General features: G+C 42.3%; 1 protein-coding gene across 1 annotated transcript in view; it reads left to right on the plus strand.

Annotated features, from left to right (window-relative positions):
• The window catches only part of PIK3C2B (phosphatidylinositol-4-phosphate 3-kinase catalytic subunit type 2 beta), a 73,686-nt gene that overhangs the window by 27,863 nt on the left and 32,877 nt on the right, over nt 1-12,946 (plus strand). The window contains exons 4-9 of the mRNA XM_051998559.1: nt 2,160-2,260; nt 3,374-3,528; nt 5,554-5,674; nt 10,125-10,236; nt 10,383-10,462; nt 11,049-11,112. Coding sequence (XP_051854519.1) covers nt 2,160-2,260; nt 3,374-3,528; nt 5,554-5,674; nt 10,125-10,236; nt 10,383-10,462; nt 11,049-11,112 — 633 coding nt within the window. The remainder of the gene's footprint in view (nt 1-2,159; nt 2,261-3,373; nt 3,529-5,553; nt 5,675-10,124; nt 10,237-10,382; nt 10,463-11,048; nt 11,113-12,946) is intronic.

A 12,946-nucleotide genomic window follows, 5' to 3' on the forward strand; every position in this document is an offset into this window, starting at 1 on the left:
AAGGAGAGAGCTCCGGAGTCTCCTTGAAGAACCTAGAAGCAGAGCCGCCAGCTCTTGACTGGGGCAGGTTGGCATGCAGCCTCCATCTTCCCTGCCTCCAGTCAGTTCAGGGACCAAGCCTGATGGAAGAGGGGCTGCCAAAGACCCTCCAGTTCCACCTCCCCGGTTCCACCGGGCTTTCAGCCGGGGGCCCTGTCCCTGTCCCAGCCCAGTAGAGCCCGTGATAGGAATGGCTGGCTCCAAATGTCAGCTGGGTGCCCCTGCTACCAGCCTCCGGCTCATAGACTCCCACAGTCAGCAGTGGGTGATACCATCAAGGCCTGCCAGCCTAGCTAACGTAAGTGGGTTTTTTTGTTGTTGTTTTCCTTTGGTGCCAGTGAGTGGTTCTGAAAGGGCATGAAAATGGCCTTCAGCAGCCGCTCTGTTTTCCTGCTTTCTCTCCCTCTCTCCCTCCCTCCCTCCCTTCCTTTCTCTCTGGTGCTATTCTGTGGGCTAATTGCTGACAGTGGGGCTATTGTTTTGACTAGGACACATGCACAAACTTGGCAGGGCTGGGGCCTGGCACACCACGGGCTCCTGCTGTTGCTTCCCCCATCTCCCTCTGCCTGGGGAGTATGGGTAACAAGAGAGAGGAGATCTCCTGGAGGAAGTGACCTGGGAATTAGAATAAGGAACTCCTGCTGATTCTATAACCACTCATCTCTCTGTGAGGGGAAGTAGAAAGAAAAGGCAGTGAGAATATCAGGGAAATGACAAAAAATGAGGCATTGAGAATATTCCCCTTGACCAGAAGCTAGTGGCTCATTCTTGGGCAGTGTGACCCACAGGCTTTGGCCCAAAGCACAGACTGCTGATTAGGTGCCCTCTTACACATCACCCTCCATTGGCACCCCCACCCCCAATCTGCTCTATTTTCTGTCCTAGGACTGTGCCGCAGGGTATATTTTGAGCTTATTAACAACGTGCATCCTCTCTCCTCCTAAGTCTGATGACAGCTCTGTGCTGGGGGCATGGGCTCTGGTCCTCCAACTCCCTCCTTCTGTCGCACCCTACCCTCCTCACAATTTTTGGGGTGGAAGCAGGAAGGAGGAAGAGGCTCAGCTAAGGTGAGAGAGACTTGTAACCAGAGGACACAGGACTTGGAGAAGAGCCAGAGGTTTCCACTTGGTTCACTTCAGCCCTGAACAGCTGTTTTTTGCTTTCTTCCCCAAATAGTATCTACCAAAAAAAAAAAAAAGCATGTGTGTCTGAGTCAGTGATCCATGAACTCTAGGTCTCGGTATTGTATTTACGAGGGACTATCCTGTCCACCATTGACTTTAATCTAGGGTTAGGCAGCTCCAAAGTAGGTTTGGGTGGGTATCCAGGTGTTCAGGTGAGAGGTGGGGTTCATTAATCCAGGAATCATTGAGTAGTCAAATGGATGTAATGTCTCGTTTCTACCCCATCCCCAGCAGTGCTTCCTAGTGATAGCACTCAAGAAGCATAGCCTGGCAGCCTGGGGTCTTGGGCATCCTACTAGGCTGAGGTCAGCCCAGTAACACTGTGGATAAAGTACTGGTCTAGGAATTGGCAAGATCAAAGCTCAAATTCTGCCTCAGAGTTCCCCTATAAGTTATTTGTCTTCTCTCCACCTGTTTCTTCATCTGTAGAAAGGGAATAATAATAGGGGATAATAATAGCACCTACCTTACAGAGTTGTTGTGGGAATCAAGTTGAGAAAACATATGTAAAATGCCTTGCAATCATGAAGAGGCTGTATAAATGCTGTTATAATTAAGCCTGCCACTTCTGAACCAAAATTAGGTGGGTATCTTGTTCATTTCACCTTTTTTCTGTTCAGTTCATTCTCTAGTAGGGTCTGGGCCAACCTTGAGTGTATTTGATTTGGGGGGGGGGGAGCATTTATCAAAAAGAAAAGATCCCAGGGGCAGCTAGTTGGTGCAATAGATAGAGCACCAGTTCTGAAGTCAGGAGGACCTGAGTTCAAATCTGGCCTCAGATACTTAACACTTCCTAGCTATGTGACCTCCCTGGGTAAGTCACTTAACTCCAATTGCCTCAGAAAAATAAATAAAATTGGAAATGATGTGGGAAAGGAAGGGAAAAGGGGATTACAAGGATGAAGGATCATTAAACCCAGGCAATCTTTCCCCAAGGTGAGCTCCCGGCCCCGGTCTACTGCCAATGGCTACGAGCTGTTTGAAGTCTCAGAGGAAAGGGATGAGGAAGTCGCTGCATTTTGCCACATGCTGGATGTGTAAGAGCACAAGGATGGTGCCAGGGATGGGGCTTGGTTGGGGGAGGTGTTATGGAAAGAGTGGGCCACCTTTGTATCTATCTCCCCGGAAACCCTAGTCCATTGAGGCAGAATCTTTTCTTGAATGAGCATTTCAAACTGTGAAGTTTAAGAAACTTTCTTATGTTAAAAGATAGTAGTCATACATGAGTAGAACCTCAAATCAAGGCCCTGTAGTCATGGGTTTGATTTCTGGCATTATCCCTAATGACACTTAGGGACCAAAGCACAACTATGGAGGTGAAAGTAATGTTAGAGCTAGCCAGTAAGGGACTGAATCTTCAAGTAATATATGCTCAGACAAAATCTCTAACAATTTAGCAATCAACAAATTTCAGATAATGGTCTTTCTGTGGGCCAGGCATTTGTGTTAGGTACTAGGGAGACAAAGACAAAAGTCTCTGTCCTCAAAGATTTTACATTGTAATGAGGGTAACAACCTATACATCCATAAATTGGCACGCAGAACCCTACAATGGCTAGATGGAAGATAGATTTACAAAGGAGGCATTAGCAGCTAGGGAGACTAAATCTTGAAGGAAGCCAATAAAAACACAAAGAGCAGCAGCTCATATTTATAAACTTTCTCCCCTTCTGTGAAATATTGCAGTGGATTGAGTGCAAAACTCTAAGGGAATAAGACATGGTTTCAAATCCTGCCTCTGATACAAATGAGCAGATGTTCTAAGCAACTTTCTAAGACTATAAGAGTCAAAGAAGATTTACTATATTGTGTGAGGGAGTTTCTCCACCCTGTATCAGTGAAATCACAGCTACAGTCCCTATCCTTTTTCCTGTTGTATCCATATATATATATATGTACACATACATACATATTTTTTTTCTTCCCACTAATCCTTGGAAGTTCATGCAAGGCAGTTTGAAAAACCCTGACTTAAGTAACTTGAGAATGTGAGTGCCTATTAGGTTCCATCAGGTCCTGGTAATTATGCTGGGGAGTGGTGGGTGTTGTTTTGTGTGAGATGCGGGATGAGGGGCTCCCCACAGGCTACCTCTTTATGTTCTGAAAGGTTGTTATAAAGAAAAATATTTCCTCTTCCCTCTTGTCTCTAGTCTTCGGTCTGGCTCTGATATCCAGGACTATTCCCTCACTGGCTATGTCTGGAGCGCTGTCAACCCTAGTCCGGAGCACCTTGGTGCTGGGGTGAGCCTGAAGGTGACCGTGGTATGTGAAGGCTTACGGGAGCCACTCACCTTTACCTGTGATTGTAAGTCAATTATTTGATAGCTGTAACCTCCAGCTAGGACATCAGATGGTTTTAGTAGGTCCTTGTGATTTTATGTGACACTGATGATCTGAAGAGGAGCTTTGAGGTGGGGAGCATAGAGACAAGGACCAGAAATTGCTTAGAGTAAGATGGCTGATGGAAAGAGTTGGGGAAGGGAAGAGATAAGAAAAGGCGCACAAGAGGAGGGAGAGAATCTCAAACTAGATTGCTAGAGTTCCTCTTCCCTCTCACCCAAAGGCCATGGAAAAAGAGGGCTTAAAGACCAACCTCAATTCAAAAGGACTCATGATGAAATGTGCTACCCACCTCCTGACAGGAAGGTCATGGACTCAGTGCAGACTGAAACTTCCTAATGCGGAAATTTGTTTTGATTGACTATGCATGTTTGTAAGAATGGTTTTGGATTGGGGGATGTGTGTGTGTGTGTGTGTGTGTGTGTGTGTGTGTGTGTTTTCTGAATTGAGTAGAGTCAGAGGAAGAAAAAACAGATTTTCATTGATTTGCAATTATAATTATATGTAATTATAATAATCAAAAAGAAAAGAGGGTCCAAAGAATTCCAGGTGACAAGCTCTAGAACAAGGGATCTTAGACTGGGAAGAATCATGAACCTCAGAGGCCATCTAGTCCAACTGCCTCATTTTACAGATGCCCATTTTCCTGAAAATTTCCCAGGAAAGTTAAGGTATTTATCCAACATCAAAAAGGTAATAAGTATATGTCAGGTTTGAGTTCCCCAACATGACTGTACAGCCTGGTCCCTCAGTGGAAAGCTAGAACATTAAGCTATGCATTCTGGTCTTGCCTCTCAACTAGCTGGGTGACTTTGCACAAGTTGGTTGTTCAAGGCCTCAGTTTCCTCTTCTGTAAAATAATTAGGCTGACCTAGACAATTGATTCCTTCTAGCTCTGCATTATGTGATTCTCTGAATTGAAAGGATCAGGTAAGGTAGCAGAGGTACAGTGGAAAGAACATTGACCTCAAAGTCAGAACAACTAGGTTCTAGTCCTAACTTTACTGCTATGTTGCTGTATAATTTTTTTAAAAAATGCAACTTATTAGCATTTCCATTCATGGGGTGCAATTAAAAAATATTTTTAGTGCTGCTTTTTAAAATATTTCAAGTTTCAATGCCTTTCCTTCCCTCCAGTTACTCTACCCAACGAGAAGGCAAACAATGTAATATCAATTATATATATATAAAATCACATAAAGCATATTACCATATTAACCATGTTGCAAAAGAAAAATGAGAAAAATAAAGTAAAAATATGATGCTTTAGTTTGCACTGAATTCATCAGTTCTTTCTCTGGAGGTAGACAGAATTTTTCATCTTGTGTCCTTTAAAACTGTATTGGATCACTGTCATAATCAGAATAGTCTTTCACCATTGATCACTGTTACAATATCACTGTCACTGTATCCAGTGTGCTCCTGGTTCTGCTCATTTTACTTTGTATCAGTTCATATCCTGCTTATCTTTTTTTTTTTTAATAGTGCAATAGTGTTCCATTATAATCACATATGACAATTTGCTCAGCTGGTCCCCAGTTGATGGACACTTTCACTTTACAACCTTAGGCAAAGCATTTCACTACCATCCAGGAGGCTGGAGTGGGTGATCTCTAAGATCCCTTCCAGATATGAAAATTTATAATCTACAGAACCAAACTCTGGCTGCCTCTTTTACTGATTAGAAGCAGTCAGCTGGAAGAATTTAGGTTAGAATGAAGAAGTGAATGAAAAGGCATATATACTATGTAGATAAAATTTATTAGGTAATTTACTATGTAAATGTAAATGCTAGCCTTTATTATAGCACTTGGGACACCAAAAAAAATATTCCTGTCCTCAAGAAGCTTTCATTCTAATAATGGAAGCCAGCACTAAGGGAAAGATGGCCAGGGAAGGATGTTTGGATTGAGAAGGTGGAAGGAGATGAGGTTCATTAGAAAACCGAAGATCTGCCATGATCCTTTCTTTCCTACTCCATTCTCTGTAGGTTCCTCCACAGTGGACTTACTCATTTACCAGACGCTGTGTTACACACATGATGAATTAAGGGATGTGGATGTGGGTGACTTTGTGCTCAAGCTGTGTGGGCTGGAAGAATTCCTTCAGAAGTGAGTGATCTCTCTAGTGTCCTGCTTAGTTGAAGAAGGGGTCAGAGAGTGTGGGTATGGGGACGTGGGGAGACTTGGGTGGCAGAAAGCAGTTGGGGCAATGGAGGAGTGACAGTTAGCTTCAGTTGATAAACATTTATTAAGTGTTTACTATGTTCTGAGCATTATGGTAAGGACTTTCCCATTCTCCCTTTGAGCCACGTCTCACTTACTGTAGGATTTCTGGCCTCAGGCAGAGCTGGCTGGATGTGTTGGCTAAATCTGAAGGAACTGGAAACCTGGGCTGGGCAAAGATTAAGCTTTGTGTTCCCAAACCCATGGAAATAGAAAAGCAATGGGCGTGGCAACAACATCTCTTATTTGGGGATAAGTGACTCCCTGCCCTGAATTGGCTATGGAGTCTTTGCAGCCAGGATTAAGGCCAAGGACTTCTGAGGGATTGGATGTAAATGTCCTTATGGAACAGGGGAAGAATTTTTTCCTATATTATAATACCTCTCTTTCCAGCTCCACAAAATTTTTTCCCATATAGAGCAGGGTGACAACAGAAAAAGTATTGGACTCAGAAACAGAAAAACTTGAGTTCAGTTCTTGTTTCAGACACTTATTGGCTATGTGACCCTGAACAAATAGTGTAATCTTGCTCAGTCTCCATTTCTTCATCTGCAAAATAGAGATAATAACAAGACTTACCTCTCAGGGTTGCTTAAGTATCAAATGAAATGACATGTAAAGGACTTTGCAACTGTAAATCTCTACATAAATACTATTATTCTGGATGGAGTGACTAGAGTACAGGACCTGGAGTCAGCAAGATTCATATTCCTGAGTTTAAATCTGGTCTCAGACACTTATTTAGCTGTGTGACTCTAGGCAAGTGACTTAACCCTGTCTGCCTCAGTTTACTCATCTATAAAATTAGCTGAAGGAAATGGCAAATCACTCCAGTATTTTTGCCAAGAAAACCCCACATGGAGTCATAAAGAGTCAGACACAACTGAAAAATTACTCAACATTATTATTATTATTATTGTCATCATTGTCATGTAGAATTGGGATCTATCACTAGCTAAGTTTTATTTTTTGTTTTCTTGGAAAAAAATTTAAAAATATTTTTATTTCATTAAATGTTTTCCAATTTTATGCAAAATAATTTAGTTTTTTTTTAAATTTTGACTTCCAAATTCTTTCTCCCACCCTTGAGAAGGCCAGAACTATGATATCAATTGTACAATATTATATATTTTCAAAAGCAGCCTTCCTGGCCTAGAGAATCTGATTTGGAGCTAATAAAACAATTCCATTCCCTGTTTCTCTCAGGGCTTTGGTTTTCTTTGGCCAGGGAGCAAGGAAACCGTGGAGGGCAATCAGTCACTCAGCAGCAATTAATTAAATGCTTACCTTGTGCCAGGCACTGATCTGGAAGGCAGATTGAGGATGGGAAGGGACTTAGTCTGTCTGCTAACATTTATTAAGCATCTACTGTGTGCCAAATACTGTGGTAGGTGTTGGGGATTACAAAAAAAAAAGACATAAAACAAGGGTATCCTAAAGGGGGGAGAACAATATGCAAACAGGTACAAATTAGACATTTATAGGATCAGTGGGGGTAGCCTTAGAAGAAAAGAACCGAAGAAGGAGGACTGAGGAAAGTAGGTGGGTGAGGGGAAAGAGGAAGGTTGGGGAGTTTATAATCAGTGTATATGCAAATCTACCCCTCCTCCCCAAACTACTTTCTCCTGTAAGTAGTTTCATTTTTATATTCTGTCATTCAAGATAGTAGACTGGGAGAGAGCAAAATGTGGAAGCAGCAGCATTCAGGCCTCAAGTCATTTCTACTTGCATTTTTCTCTGTCACTAAAAGAGCTAGCAATAGCAAAGACTATTCTTGTGGCTGGCATCTAGGATGGATCTAGAACCCATGACTGTTGGTTGTTAGTGCATCTACCAATTACTTTGCCTTCCCTGGGCTACTTGTTTCCATCCTCAAAGTGTAGTGGTTATTTAAGGGCATCAGAAGTATCAGCTGTTTTTAATTGGAGAAGCATTCTCTCCTGGGAAGATTCCTGATTGCCACTTTCACAGGCCCTTCCTTTCCTGGAAGCTACTGCTTCTCCTTCAACCCCTGGGAGCCCGAAGCATGGAATCCACCCAGAAAAGAGGAATGGCTAGGTACAGGGAAGGTAATCAGGTTCTTAACCTTCAGCCAAGGAGATCTGGATTGGATAGAATCAATCTCTGGACTACTCCCAGATCTCTTCCCGTGGTGGCCTCTGCCACCACCATTTTTCTGTCTTCCCTGCTGAAATGTTAGATCTGAAGTGAAGGTTGAACATTTGTTCAGATGCAGGCCAGGCCAGTGGACAGAATGGTACCACAGGAGCTGCTTCTGTTTCCTTCAGATCTTCTTCCTCAGAAGAACTTACTCTAGGGAGTGTGGGTATTTAGCTGGCCTACAGGGAACATGCAGGGAGAATGGGGAGCAGACTGAAGAACCATTCCTGAAGTAGCCTTAGTCCTAACCCCACCCCCCTTTAGCAGCTGCTTCCAGGATGCACGGAACTCCAAGATAAGAATTTGGAGCCAGGCGGTGGAGGAGGAGGCTGGGTTTCCTGCTCCCCACCTCCCTCTTCTCCCCACCTACCTTCCTTCCTTCCTTCCTCCCAGGACACTCCCTCCCTCTGGTCACAGCCTGCCTCCCTACCTTGTTCTGTATTGAAAGTAATCATGGAGGATTCTGGAGTAACTGCCTCTGAAACTCAAGGTTTTCCAAGATCACAGCCACTTTTGGATAGAATGAACTTCAAGGTCCTACCTCGATCTATGTTGGCCTCTGATCTTGGCCCTAGCCATGTTATTTTTCTACCTCCTCTTCCAAGGAAGTTCCTTCTCCACCCTGACCTCTAGTCAAGGTTTCCAGATGTGTTAAGGAAGGAAATCTCAAGTCCTTCCCACCTCAACCTCTAAGTCAAAGTTTCCAGATGTGTTGAGGAAGGAAATTCCCTTCTACCTTGTTATCCAGCTGTTGAGATCAGCTGAGTTGGAGGCTGAACTGGGGTTATTTTTTGGTACCTCCTCTTCCCCCCCACTTTTTTCTCTACTGACCTGTTACAACCTCTTTCCCCCAGAGGGAGGGTGGCTAGAGTAGGGTGTGGTGAGAAGGGCAGTATCAAAGCCTGATTTCCTGGGTACCCATCATAGTTACAGCTGCTGCTGCAAACCCGAGGATCACCTCACTTACTGGAGGAAAGAGTTAGGAAAAGGAGGAGGAGGAGGAGAGAAGAGGGAGTATGTATAGCAGGAAAGAGATGGAGTGGGAGTTTTGGAGGAAGTTTGCTCTGTTTGCTGCATTAGTCATGAATTGGGCAGGATCCCCCAGAAAGTAACATGCTTTTTGGTTGGCATGTGGCTCAAGGCAGGGAGGACAAGCTGGTAACTTGGTGATATTGCTTTATTTGGCCCCATAGCTCCTGTGCTGTGTTTATAGTTGTTAGCCTGTGAAGCCTGTGTGTGACCTAATCATGAGGTTTTGGGATATTGTAGTGTTGAACATTTAGGTTCCCATCCGTTTTCCTCTCTCTGCCCTTACCAGTTACCACGGGGCTCAGGGAGCAAACAGACCTTCCCTCTATAAGTCACTGTGAACTTGGCTCTTTTTAGCCATCTATTTCTACCCTGCTGAATGACCTAGCAAAGGCCAAATATGCAGATTACAAACACCTAGGAAATGAGGTAGCAGGGCTGTACAAACTAAGGCTTCGGTGGATCTTAGTAGGATTGTGAGAATCAAATGATTGTTTATGTTTATGTTTAGACAGAAAAATGTGGCTCTCTGTGGTTGGCCCGCTCCCTTACTCAAAAATTTTGTATTTATTTTTATGTATTTTTTAAAATTTATTTCTCTGTTTGTTATTTCCCCATCTCTCCACTCCTCAGAATGTAAGCTCCCTGAAAGAAAACTGTTTTTAATGTTTGTTTTCTTAGTGCCCATAATGGTGTGTCAAATTTAGTAGGTACTTAATAATTGCCTGTTCGGTTAAATTAAAAGAAAGACCTTTATCTCTCTTTTTTCCAAGCTTAGAACTATGACTTTTCTCCAGGCACTAAGATGAGGGTAAACAGAAGATCTCTTTTTTCACTCCCCAAGGCTAGGTTATATAGTTTTCTCTGCCTCTGAGGTCCCTTGATTGAGGAAACTTGCCCCATGTTTTTATTGATGGTTTTGAGATAGGTGATATTGTAGATGTGCTGGGCTTGGGATTTAGGAAATTCTGAGTTCAAATCTGGCTTCAGACATTTATTAGCTGTATGATCACTTAACTGTTTCCCTAATTGTAAAATGGCAGTCATGATAGCACTTACCCACCCAGGGTTATTGTGAGAATCAAATGAAATAATATCTGTAAGGCAATTATATTGTTCCCTTCTCTTTCTTTTTTCATCTTACTAGCAAACATGCTTTGGGTAGCCACGAATACATTCAGCAATGTCGAAAGTTTGACACTGACATTCGGCTACAGCTGATGAAACGCAAGGATGTTCGAACTGATTTGGCACGGACTGTGAGTGTGTAGTTGGGAGGGGAATAAGGTGGGGGCCGTGGATGATGAGAGTTGGGTGAAGGGTGCAGGGGTGATGAGGGAGCATGTCTAGGGAGAGTGGAGTAGGATTATTGCCTAAAGATGGGGATCTTGCCTATTCCACTCAGATGAATGATGACCAGAGCCCCTCTACCTTGAACCATTATATCCACCTTCAAGAGAGACCTGTCAAACAGACCATCAGCAGGTGAGAGAGGGTGGACTCCTGGGAAGAGCTGATATGAGAGAAGATGGACCAGCTTAAGACACTTGTGCTTCCCCATTCGTTATATATTATGTGCAAAACATTGTGGTAGGCGCTAGAGGAAATAGATAAGACCTGGTCCCTATCTTTCTGGATTTTACAGTCTATTAGTTAACTGTCTCCAAACTAGGGGAAGCTCTGGTATTAGCACTGAATTGGATCGTGAGGGAAGGCACCCCGCTCCAAGATTTATTCTCTCTGGCACTCATTTCCTGTGTGTTAGGCTCCTCCCACTACTTCCTTTCCATTTTCTTACCCCTTTGGCTCTTCTTGCTTTCCTATTCCCTTCTCTAGTTCATTAATGGAGTTGAAGGATGGGGAGGTAGAATGTTTTCCTTCTGTCTTTTTGGGACTCAGGGGACATGGAGGAAAATTTCAAAGCCAGAAGAATTTGGGGACTGTGTGATACAAACTCTTCCCAACCCTCCTTCCCCTGATCCTGGGAAGAGGAAGGAATAGATCTTTCTATTTACCATGTCTGCCCTGATCTTTGCTATTTCTCTCCATCCCCTTCCCCCCACATCCTCAGGCAGGCTCTGAGTCTTCTCTTTGACACCTTTCATAATGAAGTGGATGCTTTCCTGCTGGCTGAGGTGAGTCTGTGCTGGATGGGGCTGGGGGTAATCTCCCTTCCCAGTCTGTGTCCTGGGTCATTGGGATGTGCTAGCATTCTAGATACCACAAGAATGGGAGTTATTCTTCTGGGAGAACCAGAATGGGATGGAGACCTCCCTCAGTTCAGAGTCGGGGGCTTTCTTTACAGTTAGAATAGCTATAATTCTGAGCTGGTACATATACAACCAGAATTCTTCTGCTGTAATAGAATTTTGGTTCTCACTGGTAATCCTCCAGGGCAGTAAGAAAGTGGCCTTAAGGAAATGACTTCACTATTTTTAAGTCATTATGCAATCACTAAATGCTTATACCTTTCATTCTTCATCTCTAACATGAGATTACTTAGATATATAATAACAAGAGCTAGAATTTATATAGTGCTTTTAGATTTATAAATTTACTTTACATTTAGATATATAACAATAATGATAACAACAACATTTATATAGTACTTTTAGGTTTGCAAAGCAACTTCCATGCACTATCTCATGTGATTCTCCTAGAAATCCTATGAAGTAGATTCCAATATTATATCCATTTTATGGAGGAAGAAACTAAGGGAAGTCTTAAAGGCAGGTCTTTCTTATTCCAAACTTAACACTATATCCACTGCCCAATAATAACTGCCCCAGGTATAATATCAAGCATAATTTAATTTGACTTCATATCTTCTGCAAGTCAATGCATATGTCTAATTCTCATTTTTCTCCTCTGTAAAATAGGAATAATAATATTGTACTATTGATCTTAGGGCATCATTATGAGGAAAACATTTTAAGGCTTATCATCCTAAGAAAATGTGTGAACTTCAGGATATCTCAGTTCCTACCTGACCTAGCTCTGTTGCTGACTATTAGTTACCTTCCAACTAATCAGCTTTCCTATGTGAATCTCACTTTTCTCTCCTATAAAATGGGAATAACGACACCTGTCCTGAACTCAATAAATATTTATTAATTAAAAAAAAAAGAAAATGTGTGAACTAAAGATGAAGAAAATATATGAACTAAAGATGAAGGAACGTTTGCTTTGCTCATGAGGCTAGTGACTTAAGCAAGCAACTAGCTTGTCCAGTGAATGTTATGGGAATTTTGTGGGTGAAGTAGTTGAATGAATTTGGAGAGGCAAAATTATTTGATGGAATAGGTTCCTCCCAGGCAGGAGATCTGGGTTCCAGTGCCAGTTCTGATACCTAGTTAGGTATGTGAACACAGGTGAATTACTATTCTCTCTGTGCCTCAATTTACTCATCTATAAAATGAAAGATTTTATTGTTGTGTCTGACTCTTCAGGTCCACATTTGGGATTTTGTTAGAAAAGATACTATAGCAGTTTGTTATTTCCTTCTGCAGTTCCATTTTACAGATGAGTAAACTGAGGCAAATAAGGTTAAGTATCTTGTTTAGACTCACAAAGCTAGCAAGTGTTTGAGGTTGGATTTGAACTCAGGTCCTCTTGACTACAGGATTAGTGCTTTATCTACTGTGCCTCCTAATTTTCCTAAAGTGAGCCATCTTCTACTTAAGGCCTTTTCTGAGCCCCATAGCTACTAGTGCTCTCCCTTCCAAAATATCGTATATACATTTTATGGAATTTGTAACAGGTACACAAAATATACACATATCAGTAGTACTATATATGTGTGTGTGTGTGTGTGTATGTAAATATATATATTCCTCCCTTCTTCCCTTACCTTAGTGTGTATTCTACAATAGAATACATATAGACATATGAATACACATGAATATACATACATATATACATATACACACATATTGCAGATATCCATATAGATACATTTTAAATACTATC

The sequence above is a fragment of the Antechinus flavipes genome, chromosome 4, assembly GCF_016432865.1.
Source record: "Antechinus flavipes isolate AdamAnt ecotype Samford, QLD, Australia chromosome 4, AdamAnt_v2, whole genome shotgun sequence".
NCBI lineage: Eukaryota > Metazoa > Chordata > Mammalia > Dasyuromorphia > Dasyuridae > Antechinus > Antechinus flavipes.